The sequence below is a fragment of the Geotrypetes seraphini genome, chromosome 3, assembly GCF_902459505.1.
Source record: "Geotrypetes seraphini chromosome 3, aGeoSer1.1, whole genome shotgun sequence".
In the NCBI taxonomy this organism is placed as follows: Eukaryota; Metazoa; Chordata; class Amphibia; order Gymnophiona; family Dermophiidae; genus Geotrypetes; species Geotrypetes seraphini.
Genome location: NC_047086.1, coordinates 28,843,818 through 28,858,562, shown reverse-complemented (window position 1 = coordinate 28,858,562; position 14,745 = coordinate 28,843,818). Strand labels below are relative to the sequence as shown.

General features: G+C 38.4%; 1 protein-coding gene across 17 annotated transcripts in view; it reads right to left on the bottom strand.

Annotated features, from left to right (window-relative positions):
- Positions 1 to 557: 557 nt before the first annotated feature.
- Positions 558 to 14,745, bottom strand: part of ANKRD6 (ankyrin repeat domain 6) — a 224,114-nt gene continuing 209,926 nt past the window's right edge. For all 17 annotated transcript variants that reach the window (XM_033936181.1, XM_033936183.1, XM_033936175.1 and 14 more), the window contains 2 exons: positions 13,256 to 13,586; positions 558 to 5,612 (listed from right to left, as the gene is read on the bottom strand). In XM_033936181.1, coding sequence (XP_033792072.1) covers positions 5,029 to 5,612; positions 13,256 to 13,586 — 915 coding nt within the window. In that variant the 3' untranslated portion in view covers positions 558 to 5,028. The remainder of the gene's footprint in view (positions 5,613 to 13,255; positions 13,587 to 14,745) is intronic.

Below are 14,745 nucleotides of genomic sequence, written 5' to 3'. Positions count from 1 at the left end.
CCACTCTTGAAGATCGGCCCTGAACATGAACGTGAACTCGCAGGCCTTGAGCATGCTCAAGGCCCAGCAGATGAGGAGTCCGATCTTCTAGAGTGCCCAGATGAGGGTAAGAAACGGCGGGGGGTGCCCAATTGTGTCGGGGGGATGTCGGATTGTTTCGGGGGGGGTGCCCAATCGTGTAGGGGGGGTCGGATTGTGGCAGGGGGGTGCTCAATCGTGGCGGGGAGGTCTGATCGTGGCGGGGGGGGCCGGTTCGCAGGGGGGGCCTTCGAGGGGAGCAATGCTGGTTCTCGGGGAGGGGGGAACGCATCAAAGCGAGTTTCCATTATTTCCTATGGGGAAACTCGCTTTGATAAACGAGCATTTTGGGTTACGAGCATGCTCCTGGAATGGATTATGCTCGTAGTTCAAGGAACCACTGTAGTATATAAATAAATAAATAGATGGATGTGAAATGGAGACGCTGGCCCTTAACCTCTGTGTGATGAATTCTATTTGTAAATAAGGGCGTTCTAAAATACGCCTAAACCATAAGTCCAGAATCCAGAAAGGTGACATGCTGAGTAACATTCATTTTTAATGAATAGGGAGATGTACAGCTGAGACCAACATCATAAAAAAATTATTTACAGTAAACAGAAGGCTATGAACATGCCCAAGCATTCCTAACATAATGTGTGATGAGAATCCTGTAAACATTAAGAAGAAGTCTTGTGTTCCTTTTTGTGACTACTTGTAGTCGAGGCATTATAGAGCTCACAGTTACCGCATGCATTTACAGCACTTTCCTAATCGGAAATACAAAACAAGACTATAATACACTTTTCCTTTTTTTTTGTACATCTACAGTCTAATAATGTCTAAACATCACTCGAATGATGAATACTGTTATTCTGAAGAGGCCATGAGCCAGTCCTTTACCTCATTCGTGCAGTTTAACTGTAGTCGGATCGGGGCCAGTACTGAGTGTCACAGGTCCAGGCCATCCATTACCCTCAGCAACAAGAACAAGAAATACTTTTGGACAAAAGCTACATTTTAAAACATTCCTTCATCTAACAGTTCTTTTCCTATCTATTTGCTTAGTTTTCACTTGTACATTTTTGGCACACTAGGACACCCCATTTGGTTAGATGTGATTGTGTATTTAATAAGCTTTCCTGCAAAATTTGGAAACTTTGTCTTTTGTCAGCCTGTCCGTATATGGACATTCAGTTGAGGACGGACTGGGAAGGGTTTTGATGGCTGGGATGGTTAAGATGGGCTGGAATGAGCTTAGATGGAGACTCCAGTAGATGGAACCAAAGCACACTACTGGGCAGGGCTCTGGGTTTCTGGCCTAGAAATATCTAAGGACCATTTAAACTAAATTAATTTATGGCACATGTATAGTTGGGCAGACTGGATGGACCACTCGGGTGTTTATCTGCCATCATTTACTATGTTACAATGTTTAATTAGCCCAACCATTTCAACCAGAACCATCTTTTATTGAGGTATGTGTAATGGACCTTCAGCTTTAGCTGCCTGAGGTTTTTCCCTTTATTTGTAATTTCCCCCCCTTCCAAAGGGTGGCTACCTCTGAAACCTGATGAATGCAGAATCCAAAGCTGACCCCATAATGCTACTGTTAGGTGGACTGAGGGCCCCCCTCCCCTCCCCTTCCTGCGGCAGCCCTCACCCCAGCTGAGGAGCATAAACCTGGCTCAGGACTTGAACTCAACTCTCCTGTACAAAAACAAATAGAACGACAGCTGATTATCACATTCTCGCTTCTTTCTAAACAGGCTCACACACACAGTCCTCACACATCTGCATATCATTAGAAAAGGCTGAAACAAATTTAAACAAATCTGGGGCAGTTTTCCTACCTATAACCCATTGCTTCCCACCTTAGTCCTCAGGCTACACCCAGTCGGCCGGGTCGTCAAAATATCCACAATGACTATGCAATGTCTCTTTGTTATGCAAATCTCTCTCATTTTGGGCATCCTGAAAAACCTAACTGGCTGCAAGTGGCCCAAGGATTGGCTATCGGTACATCAGTGTTGACCTGGCATCTAATAATCATGTTTCTGTGACACCCCTGGACCTTTTAGGCACTTGTTTCATAGAGCGGTGTGGACTGTCATTAGGTTTCTCATAGGCAGACAAATATCTGTATCCATCCATATCTTAATGTTCAAGAACATAAGAATGGTCCATCAAGCCTAGTAGCCTGTCCTCATGGTGGCCTGGCCAAGTCACTAGTACCTGGCCAAAACCCAAAGAGTAGCAACATTCCATGCTACCAAAGCAGTGGCTTCCCCCATGTCTTAATAACAGATTATAGACTTACCCTCCAAGAAATGGTCCAAACCTTTCTTAAAACCAGCTACACTATCTGCTTTTACCACACCCTACTAGATTGTAACTTGCTTCCCTTATAAACTATTGTACTCAAACCACCATTATGAAACAAACATGAAGAAATTCTATGAATGTGTCATTGAAGGCCTGCAATCAAACAGTTGACCAATGCAGACCTGGGCCATTTCTATCAACTGGACTAGATCTAAGAGACACTTTTACACTGATCAGTCCTGTAGTAGCAACAGCAGGTTCTGAGCTCCATCTGAGACATGGTAACATAGCAGATGATGGCAGATAAAGACCAAATCAGCCTCAGGCAATGCTTTTCCTATTCATTCATTTATTTTTATCAAGTCCTCAGAACATGCATGTAGCCAAAAACTTTACAGGCAATCAGCACTTTTTGGATGGATACATGCTCCTAGGATCTGATAAAAATCTGAGAAAAAGCATTGGCTCAGGCTGTTGGGGAGCCGTGATTTTACAGTTTACCCCAACTGAAAGTGTATTCCTCATAGAGGCAAATAGGAACATACACGGCAAAAAAAATAGCAGGTGTATTGATTACTTTTGGGTGTCTTGTTTCATGATCTGCACACCACCTTTTTGAATGTGCTCCTTCTATGTAAGGTTACTCGATGTCCAGGAAAACCAAGACATGTCCTCTCTTTAAAGGACTATCTGGGTTGCTGGATGGACTTTTCCAAAACCCGGAAGTTTGGGTTTTGGAAAGCCTCGACCTTCACCCACCTCTGCAGGACCTGTGAGCATGCGCGGATGATGTCACAAACATGCAGGTCAGAGAAGAAAGAGAAGGCTTTGGAGGCGCAGGGCTGGGTGGAGAGGTGGAATGGGACAGGGCCATATGTCCAGGTTTCTACAGCAGAAAATCTGGTAACCCTACTTCTAAGTGTGCTAAAAATAATTTGTTGGTTTAAATAGATTTTAAGTATTTGCACATACAATTATTTTAGGCATCCAACCACTGTTGTGTTGTAGTGACACAAAATATATTCCTTCCATATGTTTGCATCCTTCATTTTCTAACAGTTTCATTGAATTTTAGGCTTATTGGTTCTTGCATAATTAGTTTATAATCCAGAAAGTAGTTGCTCTGTGCCAGAATTTCACCTGTATTGATTTTGTAACTGACTTTTAAGGCTGCTTAAAAGTGTAGAGGGGTATTTTTGATATGGTGTCTAAATCTGAGTTTAGAACGCACACAAAAATCCAGTACCAAACGAGCCCATTTTCAAAACCTCAAAACGTCTATCTTGTTTTATTCAAAAATGGATGTTTGTGCTCACTGCATATCTCTCTCTCTCCACCATTAACCCCCCCCCCCAAAAAAAAAAAAAAAACCCATCCCATCAAAAACAAAAAGCTCCTGTGATCTAGGAGGGGCTAGCATTCTTAGTAAAGTGGCCACTCAAGACATTGCTGCAGAGCAGTGGGGCCCCCCAGGTACACATCTCACCATAACCCCCTTATATTGTACACTGAACCAGTCAGTGGTGGTGTAAAAGGGGGGGAGGGGCAGACTGCCCCAAGTGCCATCTTGGTAGAGGCACCAGCACCTCTCTGCCCCCCCCCCTTCTTTCCCAGTACCTCTTTAAATGTTTTCCAGCGTGAGCAGCTTCTCCTACCTACTGTTCGAGCTTGGTTGGCTTCTCTCTGAAATCACTTCTGGGTCATGGGGCCAGGAAGTAACATCAGAGGGAAAGCTAAAACCAGTGCGAGCAACAGTGAAGATTAAAAAAAATATAGGGGGGGAGGTAGGTGGCAAGTGGGGGGGGTGGGGAAGGAAGAGGAGAGCATGGGGGGGCACCACCACCCCTGGCATCACCTATCCTCACTACATCATTGTGGTGAACTCTCCAAAACCTACCCAACATCCACCATACCAACAGCCCTTATGGCTGCAGCTGACACCTATATATGGGTACAGTAGGATTAGGATGGGGTTTGGAAGCCTCAAAAATTCCATTGTAAGTATAGTGGTTTGAGTGGACTCTAGGCCTGAGTCCCCATCTCTGTGCTGTGGTTGGCTACACTGCGTAGCAGGCTACTCCAGGACCCTGCTTGCTGCTCTAATGGGACTGGCTATACTATCTGAAGCTGTCATACAGGCAGGTATGCATTGTTTCCTTCACAACTTTGAGGTGGGAAGGGGTCAGTGACCACTGCGGGAGTGTGTGTGTGTGTGGGGGGGGGCAGTCATGGTGGTCAGTTTGGGCACCTTTTTGGTGTTAAAACAGGTGTAGCCCCATTCATCCAAAGCCTTAAGCCTGTCCTAGTCCCGTCCACACCATGCCTCTAACATAGCCCCTTGAAATTTAGATGACCTCCAGCTGAACAGCATAGAAGTCAGTTTAGAAAAAAGATTTCAGAAAGAACAAATTGGAAGGGTTTGGCAAGAAACACCATCTGCCACTTTTTGGACTTTTTTCTTTTTTTTTTTTTTTTTTTTAAATGTGCTCCTTAACTCTTAAAAGGTTAACACCACTGTTATACCTGAAGAACCAGATCAGTATGCCCTGAACATGGACTCTCACATCCTCTTCATGGACTTGTTAAAAGGCTCTCCTGAGAACTGATTGAAAACAGGTCTTGTTTTAAGCAATTTTCAAGTCACTTTAAAGAGCTCAGAGCTGGTCCGTAGCAGATTGACCGATGCTAGCTTTCCTTTTGCGCTTTAGTCCGTAATTTACAGAGTTCTTCCTCCAAACATCTGATATGTTCCTGGAGTGAGGCTCTGTCTTGTTCTGCCTTCTGATTAGCCTGACACCGAGCCTCCTCAATCTTCCTCTCATACCACTTTTCCATTTGGGTGGAAATGGCCTCAAAAAAGTACTGTGTAATCTCCAGGGTTTTGGCAGTGTCTCTGATCGGAGCAGCAGGCTGGTAGTCTTCAGGGAGAGTAGAGGGTTTGGCAAGTTGTTGTTGCAGCCGCCGCTGTTCTGCTTGAGGAGGGCGGTGTTTGGACTGGCCACTCTTGGCAGGCTTTTTTGTCTGAGTCCCTCGGTCTGTCAAATGTCCAGTTTCGTGCTCGTGCTTTCTAGGTTCCAATGTGGTTTGCAGCGAGGCCTGCACTTTGACATGTCTTAACCTCGGGCCACAGTGGTCAGTGGATGGTAGCTCCAGCTCCTGTTGTCTGTGGAAAGCCACTGGCGGTATCGCTTTGTCTTTTGGCCTAACAACCTGAGGAGGGGCGGTAGGCATTGGGGTTTGAGCAGCCGCAACCAACTGTGGCATCGTACCTAGGTTAAAACAAAGATATTGTCATTTAACACCAGTTCCAGTCATGGGTATTGATACAATAAACTTATTTCTACACTTTCCCTCCGTATTCACAGTTTTAGCATTCGCAGTTTTGATTATTCACGGTTTTTGATGGCTCCTTCCCCCAAATTACATCAGCTTGCATAGAGAAATCACTGATTCCAAGCTTTTGCAGAGAAAATCGCTGATTCCCAGCACTTTCTTCACTGTGTTTTGCCTCTCCTTCAGGAACAGACCAGGTCTCCCACCATGTTATTCGCAGTTTCACTATATTCACGATGGTTTTTAATAGAAAACAACGAATAATATATGAAAAAGTTATTTGTGGTTTTTCTGTATTTGCGATTCTGTTAATCCCATATCACAGCGAATACGAAGGGAAAAGTGTAATCTTATTTGACTGGTTCAAAGAAAAATGGGAAACGAGATAACCTGGTGACATACCGAAGATTGATTTTTAACAAATGCATGAAAAATTATTTCTTTTTTTTTTTTTATATCTTTATTCATTTTTCATCTTACAACAAGTGTATCAATAATTGACAATTGAAATTAAATACATCACTTGGATTTCTATCATATTTAACATTAATACATAAAATTTAACCCCTTCCCTCCCACCCTTACCATAACATATACAATCAAATATCTCCTATAAAATATTCATTTCTATTGAACCAAACATTTAATAAAATTTAGAATTTCCCCCTCACATCCCTTCATTTGTATTATACTTATTATGGAACAATGGTATCTATTCATTACAATAATTTGTCAATGGCCCCCAGATCTCTTTAAATTTTTTATAAATCCCTTTTTGTATGGCTATTGTTCTCTCCATCTTATAAATATGACACAATGAGTTCCACCCAAAACTGTAATTAAGCCTGCTACAATTTTTCCAGTTATGCGTGATATGTTGTATGGCGACTCCTGTCATAATCAATAAAAGCTTATTGTTTGATGAAATTTGGCTCTTTGTTCTCATTGTCATACCGAATAGAATCGTATCATACGATAAAGCCACTGGATTCTCCAATAAACAATTTATTTGGGCCCAAATTGATTTCCAAAAGGTCAAGATAAAGGGACAATAGTATAACAAATGATCTAGTGTCCCAATCTCAAGATTACAATGCCAGCATCTATTAGACTTAGAGCTGTTTAACTTCTATAATCTAACTGGGGTCCAAAATGCTCTATGTAAAAGGAAAAACCAAGTTTGTCTCATAGATGTGGACATTGTACATCTCATCCTCCAAGACCAAATGAAAATTTAAACAAAACTCTAGACTCAATCGGCAACCAGTGGAGTTTCTGATAAAAAGGAGTAATATGCTCCCATTTTTTTAAACCAAAAATGAGTCAGACTGCAGTATTTTGAACCACTCAATTTTTTAACTAATGGTTATATCATGGGTTCTATGGCAGAATCTGTTACTATAGTTTTGCCGAAGCCAAATAAAGATCCCACATTGGTTTCAAATTACAGGCCTATTTCCTTAATTAATGTAGATGGTAAACTTCTAGCTAAAACATTGGCTTTACACTTGACCAAGGCTCTCCCCTTTATCGTTGGTATGCACCAAACAGGATTTGTTGCTCAGAGACATTCCTCTAATAACACCAGATTAGCTTTTCACATGTTAAATTTAACAAAAACTATGAATGATCCGGCCTTTTCAGTATCCTTAGACGCAGAAAAGGCTTTTGATCGGGTGGAATGGACCTTCATGTATCAAGCAATGGAATGGTTTGCAATAGGTTCAGGATTTATACAAATGATCCAAACTTTGTATAGCTCCCTTGTTGCTAGATTATATATTAACAATAATTTCTCAGAGCATTTTAATCTGCAGAGGAGGGGTTAGACAAGGCTGTCCATTGTCTCCTTTACTTTTTGATATTGTATTAGAACCCTTGTTAGCTATTCAGCAAGTGGAGGAGATATAGGGTATTTCTTATTCAGATTGGGAATATAAAGTTTCCGCTTATGCGGATGATATACTGCTTCATTTGAGAAATCCGGAAACAACCATGCCAAGCTTATTAGAATTGATAGAGAAATTTTGAAAATTTTCAGGGTACAAGATAAATTGGAGTAAATCAGAAGTTCTTCCACTTAATGTCCATTGTACAAAAGGATTATTTGAAACATTCCTCTTTCTATGGAAAGAGGATGGAATAAAATATTTAGGCATTTGGATAAAAAACACATTGGAAGAAACAATGAAAGTGAATGAAAAAATTTTATTACAGAAGGTAACAAAGGTGTGAGCAATGGAATCCTTTCTTGGTGGGAGAGAGTCCAAACTATTAAAATGATGATTTTACCTGTGGTTTGTTATCAAATGGGTATGTTACCGGTTTTTTTCCAGGGGTATTTTTATAAAAAGTTAAATTGTATTCTAACAAAATTTATTTGACTGGGTAAAAAGGCTAGAATTGCTTTAGTATCTCTACAAAAACTTATTACAGAGGGAGGGGTAAATTTTCCAAACTTCTATAGGTATCATCAATCCTATATTATGCGCCAAGGTATGTATTGGATCCTCCCAGATCCTGTTGATAGTATCCCAGATTGGTTTTGGTTGGAATGGCGCCTCATGTTTCCTTTGCGATTATGCCATGTACTTAGTATCAAAATGCCTAGACTATATAAAGAAAATAGATTACTTGTAGACATATGGAAAACAATAAGATATGTGAGCAATTTAACACCTAATCCAATTAATAAATCAACAAATCAAGCTATATGGCTGAACTCCAAGATTCAAATTGGCGGATATAAAGTCATCTGGAAGCATTGGATGATGGTAGGAATACGTGTATTAGAAGATGTTATTTCTAATGGTAAACTGCTTGAGTTTTCACAGTTGCAACATAAATATGGTCTAAATAATTCACAAAGGTATAGATGGTTGCAACTGAAGCAGGCTATTCAGACGGGGTTCTCTGAATGGAAAAATCTCACTAATCAATATAGTTTAGAGTTCTTATGCTTTCAGGTGGACTTCCTGGGACACCAAGCCGCACAGTGGTACAAATTAATATCTGGATTTATAAATAAAAAACCAAAAAATGGTCTTCGGGACATTTGGAGCATTGAGATCAAACATCAAATTACAGCATCTCAATGGCCAAGTATTTGGTCTTGGAGGATGAGATGTACAGTGTCTGCATCTATGAGACAAACTTGGTTTTTTCTGTTACATAGAGCATTTTGGACCCCTGTTCGTTTACATAAATTAGATAGCTCTAAGTCTGATAAATGTTGGCACTGCAATCTCGAAGCTGGGACTTTGGATCATTTATTATTCTATTGTCCATTTATTATGACTTTCTGAAATCAATTTGGGACCAAATTAATTGTTTATTAGACAACCCAGTGGCATTATCATATGATATTGTACTGTTTTGTATGGCAATGAGAGCAAAAAGTCAGATTTCTTAAAATAATAACAAATTATTACTTATAATGACTGGGGTTGCCATTCAACAAATTACCTATAATTGGAAAAACTGGAGCAGATTAAATTATAATTTCTGGTGGAATTTCTTGTGTCATATTTATAAAATGGAAGAAAGATTTATTGCAATACAACGAGGATGTTTTAGGAAATTTCAGGATGTGTGGGAGCCATTAACAAAATATTGTACTGATTAGATTACATTTTTTCCCTTAAATTTACAGGTTCAATTATGAGGGGGCAGAGTGGGAAATTTTATTATTACATATTGTATAAGGTATTTGATTATATAATAGGAAAGGATGGGAAGGGTGGGAGTTAAGAGCATATCATTTGTATTATTGATGATTATTAAGTGATATATTTATTGTTAATCTGTTTTAACATGTTGACACACTTGTAAGTCTGAAAATGAATAAAGATTTTTAAAAAAAGAAGAATTTTCTTATAGGCACCCAAATATAATATTACAGTAGTCGAGAATGGGGCATGAATTTTAGTAGGTGTTCTATAATGATTTGGGGTCGCTGAATTCAAAATTAACCTTAATTTTTTTTTTTGTATAACCCTCTGATTTTTGGCAAAAGAGCATTATAATTGACATTTTTGATATATTTTCTAATGCTTGGAGTAAATGTTAACAATCTCTGACATATTAAAATAGTTTGCCTCAAATTAGATTTTTTTTCTTTTTTTTTTTATTCTTTATTCATTTTTACATATTACAAGTGTATCAGAAAAATCATTAGAACTTATAAATATACACTTGATTAACTTTTCATATATCATTAAAAATATAACTTTTCAGCCAATATCTATATACTATAATATTTTAAATATTATGAACTATTCCTAGTATCTAAACAATTGATATCAAGTTAGAAAACCCTCCCAACCCCTCCCTCCCTTTACAAAAGTTCCATCCCAATACATCAAAAACAATTAAATACTCTTATACATAATATTTATTACCCACCCACACCCCTCCATGTCAAATATCTTACTTTGGGAAAACGTTATTACTCATTACAAAAATCTGTTAATGGCCTCCAAATCTTCTGAAATTTACCAAAATATCCTCTTTGTGCGCTCCATTTTATATATATGACACACAGAATTCCACCAGAAACTAATTTAATCTGCTATGATTTTTCCAATTGAATGTAATCTGTTGAATGGCAACTCCAGTCAATATAAATAAGTTTGTTATTATTTGACAAAATCTAACTCTTCGCTCTCATTGACATGTCAAATAAAGTAGTATCATATGTCAAGGCTACCGGATTCTCTATCATCCTATTGATTTGAGGCCAAATTGATTTCCAAAATACTAATATAAATGGACAATAGAATAAAAGATGATCTAATGTCCCTGCTTCAAGATGACAATGCCAACATCTATTGGACTTAGAGCTATCCAGTTTTTGTAAACGAACAGGGGTCCAAAAAGCTCTATGCAAAAAGAAAGAACCAAGTTTGTCTCATAGATGCAGACACTGTACATCTTATCCTCCAAGACCAAATTCGTGGCCATTAATCTCAATGCTCCAAATGTCCCAAAGACCAGTTTTTGGTTTTTTATTCACAAATCCAGATATTAATTTATACCACTGTGCGGCCTGGTGTCCCATGAAATCTATCTGAAAGCATAAGAATTCCAAACTATATTGATTATTAAGAGTTTTCCATTCAGGATTTTTAAGCTAAAGTGATAATCAAGTACCTTTCTGACCTCATGTGCAACTTCCTTTAAATTAGTTTAATCCCCTTACTTTCTTACTCCTGTTACTCTTATCTATTTGTGTCCAGCTTTGCTTACACCCTACGCTTTCTATTAACATATTTTATTACATGTTGTGTCGTTATTTGAATATTTTTACTGCTGTAATTATCGTTTAGGCTTGATTTATTCTTGCCGTACACTGCCTTGACGGAATTCCTTCAAACAGGTGGTAAATAAATCCTAATAGAAATTCCTCTCACCAGAGCACCCAAGTTTATTGTAAATTTGATAAAACGCTTATCAAAATAATAAGTGTATTACAGCAATAAAATAGGGATAAGAACAGAGATAAAAACAGAATTAAAACAACAATATTAAACAGACAAAATATACACAGACAAACAAAACACAAAATAAATGTAATAAGAACAAAAGGATAGGGGGGAGAACTACAATAAATACAGAAAAGAAAACATATATGGGAAAAAAAACAAAAGGACTAAGGGGTTCAATAAGAAAAGAATCGTAGCATAGTTAGCCAAAAGTATCAATGAAGAAGCTTTTTAAAGCTCCTTTAAATTTATCTAAGTTCTTCTCTGCCCGAAGATAAGTGGGTAATGCGTTCCAGAGTGTGGGTGCGGTCACTGAGAATATTGTTGTTCTATGGGTATTTACTATTTTTAAAGAAGGAACCCAAAGTAGATGCTGTCTGGAGGATCTTAAGGATCTATTAGATTCTTAAGGTATAAGATTTTTATCAAGGAATGCTAGTTCTTTAGTTTTAAGGGTTTTGAATATTAAAAGGGCAATCTTGTAAGTTATCCTGTATTGGACTGGAAGCCAATGGGCTTTTTTTTAAAGAGGGGGTAACGTGTTCAAATTTTCCAGAGTTTGTAATCACTTTGATGGATATGTTTTGTACTAACTGTAAGCGCCTAATATCTTTCTGACAGATCCCTTGATATAAGGAGTTACAATAATCTATTTTCGAAATGATAAGTGAATGAATTAAAATATTAATTGATGATGGTTCCAGGATTTTTGCCAGAGATCTAATCATTCTAAGTCTATAAAAACAGCTTCTTACCAAGATAGAAAGGGTTATATACAATAAGGATATTGGTCATCTAAAATTAACATATTGCCAAACTGTAATACCTTGCATGGTTACTGTGCAGAATTTGCCCCAACCAATGAACAGCTGTTTTATTTCTTAGTTACAGTCATCTTATTTGATATACCGCCATTATTAACCAAAAATGTCAAATCAAAGTCCTGTTTTTAGGCACTAAGTTTGAGCATATATCCTCTCTTTTTAGAGAGCTTCATTGGCTCCCAGTTAACAAGAGCATACATGTTAAGATTTCTTGTTTAGTCTTTAAGGCTTTTTTGGGGGTTGATACCTGAGGAGCTTATTGGCTTAACTTTTTCTCGAGTACTTAACAATCTGAGACAATCTACCGTAATTACCGTACTTTGATGTTGCCCTCATTCCAAAAAAATTTTTACATTACATTAGTGATTTCTATTCCACTTGTGCCTTGCGGTTCTAAGCGGATTACATTAGAAGATGGCTGGTCATTTCCAGGCGATGACAATACAATTCTTTACATTACTTTACAAACTTTGCATACCTAACTTTACATAACTTTTCGTACATAACTTTACGTGGAAATTACTTTGCATTACTTTACATTATCTTTATAGTACTTGCATAACTTGCATTAACTTTATATAACTTATCATACATAACTTTGCAAAACTTTACGTGGAGTTTCTTTGCATTACTTTACATTATCTTTCCAGTACTTGCATAACTTTTTTCAGCAATCTTTCTCCTTTAAGGCAGCCTCAATGTGGAATGGTATTCTGGGCAAGATTTGAAGTTTAAGCTCCTATTTTTTCTTTTGGTTGGGACCTTAAGACTTTGTTTTGGTAAATCTGTGAGCTAATATTAGCCCATTAATTTAGCTGAATATTATTTTTTTTACTTCTGGTTTTATTTAGTCTGTTTCATATTTTATAAACCACTTTGAAGAAACAGGTAGTATAGAAATACAAGGAGTGGAATAGATGAAAATGAGGACCTGTAACAATTCTCCACACAAGGCACTGCATCACTTCACTTACCTCATAAGGCCTCCCCTAGTCCAGAGATTCTGTTGATGCTGGCAAAAACTCCATTTTCTATACAGTATGATACTTTTTCATGAATTATTACCATAATAACCTAAAATATTCTTGCATTTGAACTTCTAAGACCTTATAGGTCTCTTTTTCAATTATTATGAAAGAGATCTCCAAAGCTCTTGCTCAAGAACATATTTAGATGGTTCTTATCTTGGTGAAGTAATGAAATGTGCATGGTACAACTAAATCTATCCTTATTTCGTTTGCACATTACGCTATAACCAAATGCAATTTGTACCTGGCATGCTGTCTTGAACCACAAAATAATGTTTTCCACAGCTTTCTTCCGAGGACAGAACTTTGGCCCGCCCTGTGTCCTCTGTGAAGCTACTATGAAGTGCAATATAGGATTGCGGCTGCTGGAGGTCTTCAGAATGCTGTGCAGACTGGTTTGGTCGACTATCCTTTGTGCTAGGTGGGCTTTCAGAGTCTGGAGTTTCAGTCAGGGACCCACAAGTGGACAGAGTGGACTTTGTATGCCTAGAAGACCGGGAATCTCCTGAAAACCTTGTCTCTAGGTTATGGATTTTTATCATACACCAGCTCTTCATTTCCTCAACCACAGACATCTATAGAAGACAAACAAAGCAGGAAAGTCACTGATCCATCACATTCATTTTGCCTTTGATTCCTCTTTAAGAATATTGTACAGTATACTCTATAGTTTGAAGGAGATTTTTTTCCCCCAGTTCCTTCTTTCTCTTGTTTCTGATTCAGTCTTACCCAGTGTGACGATTCTGGTGCTATATGCTTTAATTCCTAACTATACAGGGTACTTTCCACCTATTTTAATAGGTTAACCATCCCACTCTTCCCAGTTTAGCCACTGCATCAGTAATCTAGAGTCTGGAAGCTGTGCACTATGACACCAAAACTTGACATTGCTCGGTTTCAGGATTTTATGACTCCATTGAAGGATTTGAAATTGGACCAAATTCTACAGGCTGTTTCATGCATTTGATTGATCCCCGAAATAGGCAGATACACTGAAACATGGGCCCGTGCTGGGTCTCAATAAACTAAGTATGCTTGCCTAGACTTGAAGGCCCTTTGTGCTTTTTCTTTTCTCAACTTCAAGGGGGGGCATGGGTAGGGTCAGGTGTGTGCCTAGGAGTTAAGCATGCGGGTTATAGAATACTAGAAGTTCTGTGCCTGACTGCCAAGTTAGGCATAACACTCATATCAGGCTTTTCTATGCTTAAATGCTCACACCTAACGTTAAGATGTGAAACTGCGGACTTATGCTAATATTCTTATCTCTTTGAATGTGCTTTCTATTAACTTTGTAACTAGTAGAGAACGCATCTTTGCAGCAATAGACCATAAATGGTTTTATGTCTTCCGTAGGAAAGTAGTGCACTGTCCAATTTTAATGGTGTTCCTTTTTTCATTTTTATTTTATTTGATATATTTTTATTGTAAACTGCCTTGAATTGTGCTGCAACTAAGGTGGTATATCAAGTTCAATAAACGATAATCTAGGATTTGTGGGTCACACTATGCCTACAAAGATTCAAGGTGGTTTACAATTATACGAGAGCCCATACAAAGACAGGGAGCTTACAGAAGTGCCACATCCGCAGATTACAATGAAGAGGACAGCATACAAGAGCCGATACAGGCGAGGGGAGCTTACAAAGTAGACTTTGCGGCAATCAACAAGCAAGGAACTACATGGGATTATATAGAAGTCAATGTAGGTTAGTTTATGGCAGGACGAGCTTGGTT